General features: G+C 34.3%; 1 protein-coding gene across 4 annotated transcripts in view; it reads right to left on the bottom strand.

Annotated features, from left to right (window-relative positions):
• Positions 1-7,877: 7,877 nt before the first annotated feature.
• Xrcc4 (X-ray repair cross complementing 4) overlaps positions 7,878-18,159 on the bottom strand; it is a 255,216-nt gene continuing 244,934 nt past the window's right edge. For all 4 annotated transcript variants that reach the window (XM_048800239.1, XM_048800238.1, XM_048800240.1 and 1 more), the window contains one exon: positions 7,878-8,526. In XM_048800239.1, coding sequence (XP_048656196.1) covers positions 8,415-8,526 — 112 coding nt within the window. In that variant the 3' untranslated portion in view covers positions 7,878-8,414. The remainder of the gene's footprint in view (positions 8,527-18,159) is intronic.

Raw genomic sequence — 18,159 nt, 5'->3', positions numbered from 1 at the left:
TCTCTCCTCACTCAGGTTTCCTTTGGCTCTAATCTCTGTTCCTTCTTTTCCCAGAGGACTAAGAGCAGGCTGATTCCTCTTTGTGGCCCTTGAGCATGCTGGGCTCATCTCTTTTACAGTAGGCATCACACATTCTGATTGTCCATATATGTGGCTGCCTTCTTCCCTTGTCTAGACTTCCAAACACCTGGAAAGGAAAGGGTGGTGTCTTCATTTATATATCTCTTCTGCCCGACAGATGCTTGACACAAACTGTTCAGTAAATGCTTGATGAATGAATCAGCACACACTTACACACTGGGACTTGTGTTCTAACTACAGCTGAGAACTTTCTGTAAACTGAGGGCCCCATAACCTTGATTGCAAATTCTTGAAATGAATGAAATTAATAATACAAAAAAGAGTGAAAATGTACAAATATTTTAGGTTGCTATAAACCAAACACCTTTTGTTAACATTTGCTGAATGTAGGCAATTAAGGAAGTTACTGCTATCATGTAAATAGGCTAGGGCTATAATGGAAAAATCAATTTGTTTTAGTCAGCTTTTTTTGCTGTGACCAAAATACCCCACAAGAACAATTTAGAGAAGTCAAAGTTTATTTGGGGCTCACAGTTTCAGATGTCTTGGTCCTTAGACAGCTGACTTCATTGTTCTGGCCCCACGGTGAGGCAACACACCATGGGGGAAGGTCCAGTAGAGGAAAGCGGATCAGCTCCTGGCAGGTCAGGAAGGAGGGGGTGGGAAGGAATGAGTCACAGAAAGACCAATCCTTCTAGGGCACACCGTCAGAGCCTCACCTCCCCCAGCTGTGCCTCAGTGGGGGGAGATGAGGGTCCCCCCAGTGATCCCCCAGTAAATCCTTTTGAAATAGGATGAACTGATTGGGTTATATCTCTAATAATCCCATCGTTTGCATCTGAATATTCCCACATTAACAGGAGCTTTGGGGACACACTTCACATCCAAACCATAACACAAACCAAGAGAGAAATGCTCTTCAGGAATGACAATATTTTATATAGAATTTTTCAAGAAAACACTAGTGTTACTATTATATTCTTCTTTCTCTCACTCTCTCTCTTCTTTTTCAAATGCCAGAACTCTTGAGGAATTAAAAATTCTTATTAAATACACATAGTCCTCGGGTGAGAAATTGTTGCATATGAAAAGCTGTCTGCCATAAATACACTGTGAGATTCTGAATCTAAGGAAAGAAAATCAGTTATAGCCAGTTTAGAACGTTCCAATTTTATCTTCCTGAATAAATAAATATGAATAAATAAGTCAGTAAGGGAATACATGATCATATTTAAAGCACTGGAATTGATTTTTCTCTTGCCTAAACACCACTTAAACAATGTTTTGCTCTGGAGTTCTTCATCTCTTACACTTGATGGAAAAATCTGCTGCTCTCCTGCTAGTCATATTACTTTTTGGGATAAATCAAGATCTTCAATGAAATCTTGCTTTGTCTGGAAGTTCATGCCATCTTGCTTTGTCTGGAAGTTCACACATGACATTTCATCTGTGGTGGGGGAAGAAAGCATTATTGAAACATTTAGCACTGTTCTATGCATAAAAACATATTACATGACTATCTGATAATACTATTTGATAATAACAATGGATGCACAAAAGAACAAGATAGCTAAATTGCTCTCGTGGAGAAAGCAATAGGGATGGGGAGAAAACAGGAGAGAAGGATGGACCCTTATGGAGATATACTGAATATGGGAAAATATTATAGTAGAAAATCCAGAAGACTTTAAAGAATTGAGTTATGATAAATATCAAGTATAAAGTTTTTGGGCTTCTTTGAGGAGAATAGCCTCTGTCTAACCCACATTGTCAATAAATTTTGCAACACACAGAAATGAGTGTTTTTGTCATAGAAATGAAAGAAAAAGAGAATAGATCCATGTTTGGGAGATGTGAGAAAGTACAAAGTTAGACTTCATAAAACATTTGTGAGACAGAGCCCAGTTGAAACAGAAATTCAATGTACTATGAAAATGTACCCTATAAAAATTCATAAGAATCTTCAGAACTGCATCAGACTTAGAAAGACCAAGCATAGGGAGACTTATAATAATAACTTTGGGAGAAAGAAAGAGGATCGATTGGTTTACCTAATAACCTATAAGTGTTATACATGACACTGTGCAGATTCATCATGAGCTGATTTTACAGTGGAAAAGCAACAACCATAAGAGCTTCCATACTTGCTTGATTCTCTGTGCACCAGGCATTGGGCTGCTTGCTGTGTTTTACTTTATTTATTTCCAACTGAACTTTGCAAAAATAAGTTGCTCAGCATGGCTTCTACAGCAATCAACTATTCTCATGCTCACAGGATACTAGTGCAATCAACTAAACTGTCCTTCCAAAGGTTTCATGGTGTTTCCTTAGCTCTAGCCTGCAGACTGAGTTCAGTTCTGATCTACAGGTCATCAGAGGCCTAGGAAGGGACAGCAGCTACCAGGGGTATGTTCGCCTCATGGTAGAGATTAGATTTTCCCAAAGGGACAAGCAGAAGCCTGAAATGGTTTTTTGCTCCTAGGCTGAAAACTTGTTATTTTTATCCACATTTACTGGTCAAAGCATCAACAAATGGGGCAGTAAAGAGTAAATAATTACTGAGAATTGGCTCATCTTCCATAGAAATCTGATCACTCCTCCATAAACTTAGTTCCTCAGAGACATAGATCATATTGTATCTCTTTTGGGGGAGTGGAACAAAATTGTTTCCAACATTATTTCATAGGAACTTCTGGAAATTTTCACAATCTATCAAACTTGGACATATTTCTCCCATCCTCCACTACCATCTTGTCCCAGTAATGTCTAGAAATGTCATGAAGTTTCCACTCAGATCATATATATGACAGAGACAGAACACTGTAGTCCCTTGACCATTGGATAAGACCAAGTGAAAATTATGTCTTGTATTCTTTCAAGGATTAGTATGTACATTTTTCTACCAATAATGGCCAACTTTGTAAAACTCATGTTTAAAAAAATTAATTTTTTCAGTACAGGGGATTGAATCCAGGCCTTGAGCATGCTAGGCAAGTGCTCTACTGCTGAACTACATCCCCAGCCTCTTTTTTTTTTTTAAATTTTGAGACAGGGTCTCACTGAGTTGCACAGGCTGGTCTCAAAATTGGGTTCCTCCAGCCTCAGCCACCCAAATATCTGGGATTATAAGTGTGTGCCACCACAGTTGGACCAATTTTTTTATTTATAAAACTTATAGTACTTTGTTGCCAAAGATCACAGACATTACTATCACTAAAACTTATCAGTGACTGGAAAACACATCAAATGTAGATAAACCCTTAGCTATTTGAAATGTCATTTTAATGAATTTTTTATTGTTTTTTATATATGCAGCAGAATGTGTTACAATTCATATTACACTTATAGAGAACATTTTTTCATCTTTCTGGTTGTGTATAAAGTATATTCACACCAATTTGTGTCTTCATATATGTACTTTGGATAATGATGTTCATCACATTTCACCATCATTTCTAACCCCCTGCCCCAACCTTCCCCTCCCACCCCTCAAATATTAATGATAAAAGTGGGTTTATTTTCCTATAATATTGAAAAGTTTAATTATCTATGCAATCTAGATTAAAGCTCTCCTGAAATATTCTTTTAATGCTAGCATTAACTAGTGATAGACTTTAATTGACAATAATGAAAATGAATAGAAATCTTCTCTAGCCTACTTCCTTATTAGACTAGTGTTTTCTTATTTTAAAAAGCCATTCAACTAATAAGACCTCAAAAAAAAAAAAAAAAAAGGCAGTGATTTCTAAGGATATGTATGTCCTGGAGCTAGCTTCTGAAATATTTAAGTATCAAGGCCACTCTTGGTACTGGCTACTTAATCTTCCATAGTAATCTAATCACTCCACTGTAAACTTAGTTCCACAGAGACACATACCATATTACATATCTTATAGGGAGTGGAACAAATGTGTTTTCAATCTTATTCAGCAGGAATCTCCTCCATGGGTCACTTGTAGAAATGTGCTGTGTATTCATTCATACATAGACAGTCTGAAGTCTGTGGGAGCAATGAACCCAAGCTATGCCTGGAACAGGAACAGGAAAAGAAAGCAAAGGATAAATGCTTCTCCTTTCTGTCCTTGAATCTATAGTTCTGAGAAATTCGTTCTAAGGTTTCTCAGAAGATTCTGGTGGGATGGAGAGTGTGGTGTCCTCAGTGGTGGCCAACTTGATAAGGCATCCTTGCATTGGCTTCTTTTCCTTTCCTGTTTATTCTTGACTCACATTCTTGCTCCCTAGCATTACATTTCCAAATACATTACTGTTATACAAGCCTTTATTCCAGGCTCACCTTTTATAGGAAAGAAAGAGAAGACAATAATGGGTAAATAAATGGCTATATGGATATAAGTGGGCCATTGTTGGTAAATATTATTTAAGTAATCACAAAATGTATATTTCAAAGTATTCTTTTCTAATTGACAGATAGAGAAAACCATTTTAGGTTAACTCATAAAACACAAATGAAATCTGCTATTCTGAAAAATACTCATTGGAAGTTTTCATATCAGTGAGGAAAATATGGAAGGCAGACAATAGCTACAAATGGATGCATAACTAGTTCTTTTGAGATTATTCATTTTCTCTTACAAAACTATTAGAATGAGTACAATATGTAACTACCTATTTTGTGGGTTTCCTCACAGGTAATTTCATAAAGCCTTTCCTAAATTTAGATGTCAGTTATTTATTTTCATTTGATAGATTCTGTAAATAACACAGAATGCGCGAGTGACAAGAGACTTGAAAGGATGAGGGTTGCATGTACTTTGGTGCAGTCTAGCAAGAGGCCCTTTGACTGGCCTTCTTTCCTATTCCCAGGGAATTCCTTAAGCAGTCCCCATGACATGGTACTTTCTGGCAGCCCATACTTTCTCCCAAGGAAGTGCCATTAGAATTGCACACCTCAATTTTTTTTCATTACATAACTTAAATCATTATTAACATTCCCTAATGCCCCTAACCAACACTGCTCCTGGGGATACCTTCTAAAGAGTCTCATTAGTTCCCATGATTCACAATTACAAATTTAGGTATGAACCCCATACCATATCCCTTTATCTTCTGTACTCTCATCTGATTCTATGCAGATAGCCTCATCCTCAGCTCATTCTCCAGCCCATTCCAAATTTTCATCTCTCAATTGAACTTTTTACAGGTCCTCACTCACAACTTCTAATTTTTATTCTCTTAATTCCACTGATCCTACAGCTCATTCTATTAGATATAGAGGGGTTTCAGGCCCCAATGTCAGTACAACTTCCACTTACATACTCCATTTTTGTGAGAGAAGCCCCAAATTTCATTTACTAGAACATATGCTTGACAGCAACAGGGTATTTATTTATATAGTTCATTGCCACACCTAGTGTCCAGAAGAGATATTGGCACAAATTCTTTACAAATATTTGTTGAATGGATGGATTTATCCTTTAATTCTCCACATGGCCCAGTTCTGAATTTTGTGTGTAAATGATCCTTAATAAACATTTGTTGAATCAAGCAACATTTGTTGCTTAGCTCAAAAACCGTCCTGTATTTTATAAATTTTAGTTATAGGCCACTAAGCAGAACTTTTCTAAAGTAGTTTCCCGACCTTTTAAAACTACATAATAAAAACATCTCTTCCTGAGAGGGGACTTTTCTTTCAGGAACTTCCCTAATGAGGCCTGGACCACATCATCTGCTGCCAGAGACAAGAATTATAAAATTTAAACTAAAAACCTTCAGAAATGTAATCTTCTTGTCTTAGAGGTGAGGATACTAAGGTCAAAAAAGCCATGCTGCATGAATTATAATTCAATTGTTGTGCCTTACATTTCCATGTTCTTCTGAAATGATTTGTTTTAGAGTATAGATAATGGAAAACGTGAGGAAAAACATGGCATGGATTGGCAAGATCTGGGCATCTTAACACAGGCCTATAGTAATCTACCCATACAGGACAAGGGAGAAAACCATATCTTCTAATTTCTCTACATCTGATATAAATGAGAAGCCCATGATTATAGGCTTATTACCCTCTCTTCTAACCACATGAAACAATTGACAACTGAGCAAAGACTGAAAAGACCCAGCATCCTTGATATTATGGTTCAGATGTAGTTTCCTCCAAAAGCTCACATGTGAGACAATGCAAGATGGTTTGGAGGAGAAATGGTTAACCTAATTAGTGAATTAATCCTTGATGGGATTAACTGGTGGTAACAAGAGGCAGGCAGGGTGTGGCTGGAGAAGGTGGTTCATTGAGGGTGGGGCCATAGGGACTCTATTTTATATATGGAGACTGAAGTCTCTGCTCTCTGATCATCATGTGTACTGCTTCCCTCTGCCTATTTCTTCTGCCATGATATTCAGCATCACCTATGTGATAAACTTGCATTTATTCATGCAATAAATACTAAGCTTCTATGAAGCCAGTCCTAGTCTTGGAACTAGGGACAGAGAGATAAATCAGATGGCTGCAGTCTCTGGTATGATGGGGGTGATGTCAAGAGAGAGGGGGATATATGAAAAATAATACATGAAAAAATAATTCCAGAGAGTGAGATGCAGTGAAAAAAACCATTCTAATGGGACAGAAAGTGTCTGGGGGTTGGGTATACAACTTTAAAAGGGATATCCTGGAGAAAGCACCCTTGAAGAGACATTTGCTTCTAGATTTGAAAGAGAATAAACCAACCATCAGTACAGCAGTTCTGAGATCTGGCCTACTTGAAGGATAGTATGGAGCAGGTGGAATAAAAAGACAGGAGCACATAATCTGGGGAAGCAGAATTGTATAAGACCTGTACTTGAATCATAGGGCAATGGGTCTTTATTCAGGCTTAAATGATTTTGCCTAAGGTTTTAAAATTTGGTTTGGTTGGACTGTAGAGAATTAGGAGATTAAGCAGGGATACCAGTTATGAGGCAGTTGTAGTGGAGCACAGGTAGATAGAAGCAATTTGTGTTTTGTAGAAAGGTAAAGAGTATCAAGAATTCCAGGGTTTTAGCTTGAAGCAAGTGGTTAAATGGTAGTGAAAGATTATATAAAAAGGTAAATATATTCATTCATATCTGTAAATTGTGCCAAGATGTATCAAGATTTGATACAAAGAAATATTTTTTCAGAAAGTTTGGGAAATCCTTTTGTGACAAATTATGTATATATGAATATGTGTAAATTTGACTACAAATCTGAATATACAGAGAACTATGCTGACTAGAAATATAAGCATACAGAGGGTATTAAAACCACAATTATGGTGACCTAGTTTGATGATGTGGAAATGAAGAGGGCTAAAATTTGAGCCCAAGGCAATTAAACATTTAACTGGTGAACAAAGGAAAAGGGATCAGCTAAAAAAGGAATGGCTGGAAAGAAAGAAGACTACAAAGAGCATATGCTACTGCAAAAGTCAAGTGGAGGAAATGTTTTCTGAGGAGAAGTGACTAATTACCTGAAATGTGCTGAGGACTGAGAATAAACCCAACACTAGAGTTGTCAACATTGTGATCATTGTTCACTGCAAATATTTTTAACTTTGAGTAGCATGCACACAATGCATGTTCAACAGGAGAGAAGTGAAGATATAATGAGAGACTAGGGAGTTGAATCAGTAAATATAACAGAAATAGTGCAGGTATTAATGGGGATAGGGCAAGGTCTGAGTCTTCAAGGAAGGTCCTCATGCATATTAGACAATATCAAACATCCTCGAAAATATGCTTTTATATTTTGACACAAAAGAGGTTTACATTTACATTAGTAAGCACTTTTAAAATATATGTTACTATAATAAAGGGAAAAGTTGAGCTAAATAACATTTTATTAAGAACACAAATTTTCAATGTATCAAAAATTTTATTCTAAGGATTTCAGACTATTAACACACAAACTAAAAGATATAATTTATATGCCACACCACAAACTGAGATGCTCAAACATATTGTTCAGAATATGATTATTCAAAAAGAGCTACAGACATTTTAAAAAGATATTTTCTTTGTCTTGTTTCCAATATCTTCCTAGACAGGTTATTAGATGGTTACCACATATAATGTGTGTGAAAGAACATATTAAATGTGCCTTTGCAAGCCAAGTCTGAGATGTCATGTAATTACAGACACATCGAATGAATAGTTTGGAATAATGTTCCACTGTCATCAAATTACATCTTCATATACATGTGTAATCCACTTTGCACAATGGCTTCAACTAGATGTACATGTAATTAAGTCATAAAGTACACTAACAGTTGCTATTTAGTTAAAATTTTGCCTTTTCATTTTAAAGAAATGCAGAGAAAACACAGTCTAGTGAACATCAAAGTACTTTTTTGAAACTGCTAAATCTCATCAAAGAGGTCTTCTGCACTGCTATTTCTTAGTGTTTCTAAAGACATGTTTTCAGCTGAGATGTGCTCCTTTTTCAACGTCTCAGGTAGTGAAGAATCAAGCCTAGAGTAAAAAAAAAAAATCAAAAAAGTTTTATTTAAAAAAAAATTCCATTCACAGAGTAAATGAAAATGAAAACACATGTAAATAAAATGACAGTTAAATCTGGCTTCAGGATGTTTTAGAGATTTATTTCCCTATGCTGTTAACTGTAAGAAAAGAGACATGAAAGAAACTTTATTTAATTATTTAGATTAATCTGCCTCTATTCTGAGCTAACAGATGTTCAAGGTTCTATAACAATAGTCATAATCAAGGTAAGTATGTAAATTATCCTATTCTCTGTGTTGTAATCATTTCTATACCAGATTATTAGGAGGTATCTCATGGCATTCCTTTACTGAGTCCGTAACAATTTACCTTTATTCTTTGGTTCCTTAAATTATACCTATTGCTACGCATTTTAATCTCACAGTAGCAGAAAATTCTGATTACATGAATTTCTTCTAGGTCAGACGATTAAATATAATTAAAAATGATTCTTCACATTTATGGCAGTTGGTCTGCATTTACTGAATCTACATATTTTCATTTAGTAAACTCAATTTTATGTAAGTACAGCATGCAGTTTCTACTTCACTGGACTGACCTCTGTCTATATGTCCATGTTTTCTTTGAGTCCTAGGATAAAAAGCTTGTTCATTGCCATGATCACTGCTAATTAGTCCTTGGAAGAGTGAGTTACAGGATAATAGAGCTCAACCAGAAGTGGTGCTTAGGAACACATTTATATCCTTGTATAAATCTAATTAGTGGTTTTCCAAGGAACCCAAATAAAATATGCTTAATAATAGCTATTAGAGGTGGCTTCAGAGCCAATTATGATAAGGCAAGTTGGTATAGCTGGAAGAGTAGGGGACTGATATCAGCACATACAGGTTTGAAACATGGTCTACTTCTATTAGTGACATGAGTTTAGGCAAGTCATTTAAACCAACTGGACTTCTAGTTTCTCACTGAAAATCAGATGATAATATGTGCCTCAAAAGTGGTCTAAAGATTAATTGAGGTGATGTAAATGAAATGCTTATAAATTCCTACAAAAGACTTGGAAATTATTATTATTAGCTGCTAATATTGAGTCAACTACCTAATAGCTCCAGCTAAAAACAGAATAAAAGAATAACCAACTAAAATTCAAAAAAATCAACTATGTTTATTTAGATGATGAGCAAGCCAGTTATTTACTTGTTTGTTTATTTATTAGGGCTGAGGATTGAACCCAGGGTTAGGTAAGCACTCTATCACCAAGCTAACATTCCCAGTCAGATGATGAATATATTAAAAATACTAAACTCATACTTAGTTGCACAGATTATTAGAAATGAATCTACCATAGGGTCCTTCTTATCCTCCTGACTGCACACAATTAACCATGATTGGCTACCACAAGACCTGAGATGTGTTATGCCATATCCCGAACAAGCAAAATTCAGATAACATTATCCTCACAGGAATGCAAAGATGCTAGGCATTACTACATTGTCAAGATTACTTTGGGAATGCAATGTTAAAATTATCAAAAAAATACAGGTATAATCTTATAACATGAAACTAAATATCCAAAAATATGTTCCATAAGGAGGAGAAAATGATATGGTATAGAGTAAATTATGCATAAGTTTTCAACGCTAACTTAAAACATATTAAACACTTTTCCTCTGGTCTTACATGACTTAGAGTTGCTTTTAGTCCTAATAGGCAAAAGAGAGAATTGAATTAGTTCAATTAAAAAGTCAGACTTGGAAAGACCTCTGTAATTTTTTTCATTATCTAGACATTATGAAGTCAGAACACAGAGATCTATCAATAATGGTATAGAATAGAGGACACCAGAGACAAACCCACATAAATACAATTATCTCATACTAGACAAAGATGCCAAAAACATATATTGGAGAAAAGATAGCCTCTTCAAAAAATGTTGCTGGGAGAACTGGAAATCAATATGCAGCAAAATGAAATTAAACCCCTATCTCTCACCATGTACCAAACTCAACTCAAAGTGGATCAAGGACCTAGGAATTTGAACAGAGATTCTGCACCTAATAGAAGAAAAAGTAGGTCCAAATCTTCATCATGTTGGAGTAGGCCCAGACTTCCTTAACAAGACTCCTAAATCACAAGAAATAAAATCAAGAATCAATAAATGGGATGGATTCAAACTAAAAAAGCTTCTTCTCAGCAAAAGAAACAATCAATGAAGTGGAGAATGGGACCAAATTTTTACCATGTGCAGATTAGATACAGCACTAATCTCCAGAATATATAAAGAACTCAAAAAACGAAACACCAAAACCCCTAAATAACCTAATCAATAAATGGGCTAAGAAATTGAAAAGACACTTCTCAGAAGAAGGTATACAATCAATCAACAAATATATATATATAAAAAAGTTCAACATCTCTAGCAATTAGAGAAATGAAAATCAAAACTACTCTAAGACTTCATCTCATTCCAGTCAGAATGGCAGTTATCAAGAATACAAACAACAAGTGTTGGTGAGGATGTGGGGGAAAAGGCATACTCTTACATTGCTGGTGGGATTGCAAATTGGTGCAACCACTCAGGAAAGCAGTATGGAGATTCTTTAGAAAACCTGGAATGGAACTACTATTTGACCCAGCTATCCCACTCCTTGATCTAAATATACCCAGAGAATTAAAGACAGCATACTACAGTGATGCAGCCATATCAATGTCTATAGCAGCAAAATTCACAATAGCCAAACTATGGAACCAATTTAGATGCCCTTCAATAGATGAATGGATAAAGAAATTGTGGTATATATACACAATGGAATATTACTCAGCATTAAAGGAGAATAAAATCATGGTGTTTTCAGGTAAATGGATGAAGTTGGAGACTATCATGCTAAGTGAAGTAAGCGAATCCCCCAAAACCAAAGGCCGAATATTTTCTCTGATAAGTGGATACTGATCCATAATGTGGGGTGGGGGTAGGGGAAATGGGAGGAATGGAGGAATTTTGGATAGGGCAAAGGGGAGGGAGAGGACAAAAGGGGGCATGGGATAGGAAAGATGGTGGAATGAGATGGACATTATTACCCTAGGTACATGTAGGATGACATGAATGGTGTGACTCTACTTTGTGTACAACCAAAGAAATGAAAAATTATGTTCCATTTGTGTACTATGAATCGAAATGCATTCTGCTGTCATGTATAACTAATTGGAACAAAAAATAAATTAATTTAAAAAAATCAGCAAGAAACAAAAGGACCGCTCTGAAGTGGCAAATCTTAAGGAAATAGATTCCTTGTGCTCCATTTATGATTCTCATTTCCTTCTAAAGTCATGAGGTGCTAAAGAAAGAGATTTTGACTCTTGTTCGAAGTACCTAGTCATAGCTGGTGCTCAGTAAAAAACTCTTCAATGACAGATCATTATTCCATAGCTTTTATATCCACAGTAAGTCAATAGAGTAAATGTAAAACTCTCCTCACAGCTATAAACAAAAGTTTAAGCACATTCATAAGTGATAAATATTTAAGACCTTTTATAAATCCTGAAAAGCATAAAACATAAAGATAATTATCTTATTTTGCATTATTGCAAAATTTGCATTTTGTATTTTCATTCTGTTTTTTAATAAAATGGTATTATTCCATACATTTTTAGTTTTGCAACTTCATATTTTTACTCTACAATATGTTTGAAAGGTCTTTGCATGCTGAAAAATCTAGATCTGTATTCACCATCAAAATTTAGAGCTATATTCATCATTAATTTAATCTGGATGTACTAACCATTAGTCCACTGATTGGTTCCATTCTTAAAAGCTTTCATAAACAAGACAATAATTACTATCTTAGCATGTTTATCATATTATTTTTTATGAACAAATTTGTTACCAGATATTATGCTTAGAGGTGAAATCAGAAAACCAACAACGGATTCTCAGCAACACATATAAATAAATAAAATAAAGGTCCATTGACAATTAAAAATCATTTAAAAAATTTGTAGAAATTCCTATGTCCTATTAATTTCATATTGAATTAAAACATACACGTTTATTTTATTAGTGGAATAAAATAAATAATATTAATTAAGGAGAAAAGGATAATGATAAAATAAGAAACTACAGAGTTAAAGGCTGAAGCACATAGTTTTTTTTTTTTTAACCTAAAGAAAATAAACAACCTGTATGGAAAGTCTTATTAGAAAGAGAACAAAACAAGTAATTCAAAACATGGGAGTTCATCTCTATTTAAATTACAGTCATTAGTTATGGCTCAGTTTAAATTGTATACTCTACAAATATTTTTATTTGACTTTTTACCACATTTACTCTGATTTTTCTTTCCTCTGATCATTTGAAGTACCTAATACCTAAGTCCTAAATTCCAACATAGAGTTTTATTCATTTAATCAATATTTGTTTAATATGCACTATGAATAACAGCTCACTGTAAAAAAATATAATAAATGTAATATGGTTCTTGTGCTCAGAAAGCTTTTTGTTAAACATTTAACTTTATCTAATATTTAAAAATGTGTGTTTTCATCCTAAAAAATGTATATAAATACCTTGGTGGTAAGAACTGTGTCATGTAACTTGTTCACAAAGAGTGATTTATCCCTTTAGAAATCCATAAATATAATATCATTATTTAGTGTTCAGGTAGATTTTCAGATAGTTTTTCCTGGTAACATGATTCAATAGGAGGCGTTTTAATTCCAGGATCAGGAGATCTTCATTTATTCTCTACAACATCAAGATTTTGGTTAGGTCACAGCACCTTTAAGAACTTCAATTTCTTAATTTAATCTTTGGAAAGCTAGAATTACTATACATGACCCTGAGGTTCTCATTCTCTGAATTCTGAGATAGTTAAGCTCAAGTACTTGAGCATAGACTGCTTTATAAGATATAAGTTCTCAAATATATGGAATAAAATAAATAATATTAATTAAGGAGAAAAGGATAATGATAAAATAAGAAACTACAGAGTTAAAGGCTGAAGCACACTATTTTTTTTTTTTTTACCTGAAGAAAATAAAATGAAACTCTCCAGATGATGACTACCTTGAGTTTTGTTCTCAAAAATATAACTGTAGGGGGCTGGGGTTGTGGCTCAGCAGTAGAGCTCTTGCCTAGCCTGTTTGAGGCACTGGGTTTGATTCTCAGCAACACATATAAATAAATAAAATAAAGGTCCATTGACAATTAAAAAGTATTAAAAAAACTTGTAGAAATTCCTCTGTCCTATTAATTTCATATTGAATTAAAACATACACATATGTATACTTGAATCAAAATGTACTGAAATCATCTAATTAATGAATAATGCAGATTAAAGGCTAGATTTGTCAAAAGAAATGTACCACAAAGGGAAAGTTTCTTTAAAGTATCAATATGATTGACTTTTTAAAAAACTTTCTGGGAGATGAATTATCAAAATATTTCAAAATGATATTTTCAGATATTTTCTCATTTTGTAAAGATGTTTTCTCAACCAAGTTTAAAATGGAATCACCATGACTGGAATAGCAATCTTCCCTTATTCAGATAAGAAGCATTAGTATTATTCGGAGACAATTACTTAGATTTTGTAACATATTCTGAGAACAATATTTCTAAAGCCTGTTAAAAGTGTCAACCAGAGCAAAAGGAGAGATTCACAAAAATGCTTAATGATTGATGGTATTGTGATACTTAAAATGTTATGCTCATTTGACTTGTGACATAAACAGTGGTGTTGAAATGAAAAGAATCAATTTTTATTGATTGGCCCATCTACATCTTTACCTATCAAAAGATCTGGGATGTGTTCTGTTTAATCCTAAGTAGGTGTACATGAAATTCAATTTCAATCTTTAAAGTTTCTAGAAGAAAGTAAAAAAGAATGCATCTAGTATCTTGGGATAAGAAAGTTTGTTTGTTTAAGACAGAAACAAAAAACCATAAAGATAGAAATTAATTAATCCAAACATATTAGAAATAAATGCTTCTATTCATCCATAGACACTTTAAGGAGATATAAAGGCAAGTCATAAACTGAGGATTAGTGCAATACGTGCTACTGACAAAAGATTAAGCACCCCCAAGAACTCCTACAAACAAGTTTTTAGAACCCAGAATAACTAAAAAACATGTCAAAGACTATAGGGATTTCCAAGAAAAGAGGGCAGTGGGGGTAAATAAGCATAAGATAACAATTCCAATTTTACTAATGAACAAGAAAATGCAAACTAAAACTAGTGTGAGATATTTTATACCAAATTTGCAAAATTTAAAACATGTAACAACATCAAAGATTTCAGAGGATGCAAAGTAACCAAATAAATTATTGCTGGTGCAATTACATTTAAAACCACTTTGGAAAATCATTTGTCAATAACCACCAAGGTATGTAAGATGTATGTATTTATAACTCAGGAATTCTCCTCCTAGGTATACACTCAGGAGAAACATTTCCATGTGCATGTCAAAAGATATACACACAAAGATGCATTGTTGATAATAGTTAAAAACTAAAAACTACGCAAATGTCTCTTGAAAGGAAAATGGACTTATAAATTACCTAATTTTCACACAATGAAATATTATACAGTTATGCACATACATGAATTACAAACACAGATTAAAAAGCAAGAGAGCAAGGCACAAAAGAATACACACAGTGTGATTCTACTTATTTAAGTAAGTTCAAAAACACAAAGTTCAGCATCAATAATCTTTGAAGAATGGTGTGTGTATGTGTATGTGCACTGTATCAGTATATCTGTATATGTATATACATGATAGTTTTGGGATCTTATCTGCTCTTCCATAAGAGGATAGTTCTGGATCTTTTTAGCTCCTCCATGATAATGTCTCAGATTTCTGGTTTGTAGCTTTGTTCATGGTAAAAATGGAAATACAGAAGAGGTGAAGATTTAATCTGGGGTATAAAGAGTTCAGTTTTAGACATGGTGACTAAGTCTGAAGTATCAGCAGGACATGTAAATGAAGTTGAGTAGGCAAGTATTTATATAGGTACAGTACTCAGGGAAGATGTCTGATGTCCATGTACAGAGATAGGAGTCACTGCCATATCACTCACAACTAAAGGAAAAGGAATGAATCCAAGAAATCATCCAAAGAAGAGTTTTATCAAAGAAAAAAGGTTTAGTCTGAGGCAGGGTCAGTCAGCTAAACAGAGAAATTCGTTACAGAGATTGAAAAGGCGTGATTCCAAAGAGATAAGGAGAACTGGGGAGGAATTTTGTAACAGAAGGCAAGGGCCAAATTTACTTTGTATGCCTACAGCTTGCTACCTACATTCTGGCCCTCTACAACTCTGCTGCTCAATTTGCAAACACAGTTTAGGTAAATTGTTTTACTCCTCATGAATTATCTGGAGTAGAGAAGAACAACCTAAAAGGATATTTCTATGCTCATGGTTTATTACAGATTAGAACAGGCACTGTTTTTTGGGGGGAAGAATGAAGTCTTAAACCCTTGAACTATGGTAGTTACAGCAAAAATGTACCAAAATGGCCAACTCCTACCTAGAGTAGGGCATTCTGAGGTAGCTGTTTCTCTTATGTTAAAATAAGAAAGTCTATACATTACAAATTTACTTTACTGAAAAATCCTTTGGCACCTGTCTACCCATCATATTTTCCTCTGGGAGTTCAGACAAAACTCAGACATGGGGAGAGGGAGAAAGATAAGAAGTAAGGTAAGGGCAATGTACTAGGTAAGAATCAAACCTGAGCATCTGCTGGGACATACACTATTAGGTAATAATAAAAGCCAAATACTTTGTGGTTTGATTTTAGGACACATCAAATCAAATATTCATCAAAACAACCTTAAAAAACAGCCAAATAAAAACTTTAGCTACTTTCCTCTGTTAAATATTAAACAACAGCTGTCATATTGACCTTAGCAGAGTACTCATTATGTAATAAAGTCAATTATAGAAATATCTTTTCAATGGAAATGCACTTCAAATTTGACATCACTGAAGTTACCACTGTATTTTCAATAAAATGTTAGAATTAAAAAAATACTTAACATTAGAATAAACAGGATAAGTAGCTTACAAATTTCTAGTTGACCTTATAAAAACCAAAAGCATCTCCTAAATAAGTTAACAGACCGAAGCCCTCAGGATCCAGTAAAACCAGTGTTGCACATTGTCTGGAATTCACTGGGTCTAGACGTCATTTCAATGGCCGGAGAAAGTGAAAGAAGAGAATCTGACTCTTCCTTTTTGGCACCCAAAATGGCAAATAAAAGAAACTGCATTACTTATTTCCAACTAAATTCCTAAAGATATTTTCTTCTAATAAATATGCCCTTGCTGTTTGAATTGATGAAGTGTAAGATAAATATGGAAATATGCTTTGAAATAAGTTATTTTAAATGAAACAAGGAAAAGAGAATAGGGGTTTATGTTTAATACACTTTATAGATATTGGGTAAGGATGATAATTCTAAATTTTCCTATAAAGTACATATATTATGAATTTAAAAATAAGATTATCAAATCCTACTTAGTTTTATTTCAAATCAACCATTAAGATAAATATATCCATAATCCCCAAGGCAGCCAACCATTTATGCAGAAATTTCATAAAAATAAATTAGAAGATTTTTTTCAGTCTTGCTGGACTTGGCTCAGAAAAATATTATTGTCAAGGCAATTCATTAGATTACCTATACTAAAGTCCATACACACATAAAAAGATCAATGACTGAAATATCCTATATTAAATTATATCCTATTTGGTCTTCATTTATTGTAAGTTTGAAATAGTATAGGTTACGTATGCTGTTGTGGATCTCTGCTTATGAAAGCAGAAAACTGTTATCTTGGTATATTCTGTATAACTTAATTGTAAGTTAGTTTAGGCCATCTGTTAGACTGCTGCTCCTTGGTGGGCTACAAATGAAGCCTCCCTCACTAGCCTGGAAGCTTTGCCAAGTGGCGGGGGTCTGCTTTATTTGACCTGGTACAATATTTGCCACACAAATGTTCCACTGAGTGCATGTAGTAACTAATGAACAAATGACTAAATGAATGAGATTGAGAGTATTCATAAAACGGCTCAATAAAGTTGAGCAACTTGCCCAAACCTGCACAGGTAGTAAGCATGGAAATGGGTAGGCAGACAAGCTGGCTGTGGAGCCAAGATTTTAGCCTATGTTTCCCTCACTCCCAAATCCCTACCCTATGTGACATCAGTGAATAGGGGCCATTAACTCCTATTTTTATTCTGAAGATGTTTCCTTTTCTCAGGAAGGCAAGTTGGATGAATGTAGTGTGTCTCAAAAAGTGCTTCTGTTAAATACTCTCTGAAAAATGAGATCTGTGGTATAAAATGTTTGGTAAATATTTCTATTCTACTAAGTCCTTTAATTGTTTCATGTACATATTATACATTAAAAAAACATAAAATTATTCTATAAATAAACCTGTTAAAATTTTAAGTAAAATTAAAGTAAGCTACAGAAGAATGTGTGTAGAAAACTACAGAGTATGTATATGTATCATAAATATGTGTATACATATGTGTGTATATATATTTTTTGTATATGGGTGTGGGTGTGGGTGTATGTATCCTGGCTTCACTGCCAGCTTGTATGCCTACCCACTTCTATGCTTACTACCTGTG

Source organism: Marmota marmota, unplaced genomic scaffold (assembly GCF_001458135.2).
Source record: "Marmota marmota marmota unplaced genomic scaffold, marMar, whole genome shotgun sequence".
Taxonomy (NCBI): domain Eukaryota; kingdom Metazoa; phylum Chordata; class Mammalia; order Rodentia; family Sciuridae; genus Marmota; species Marmota marmota.
Note: the sequence above shows the minus strand (reverse complement) of the source record. Positions and strands in the feature narration are given on the sequence as shown.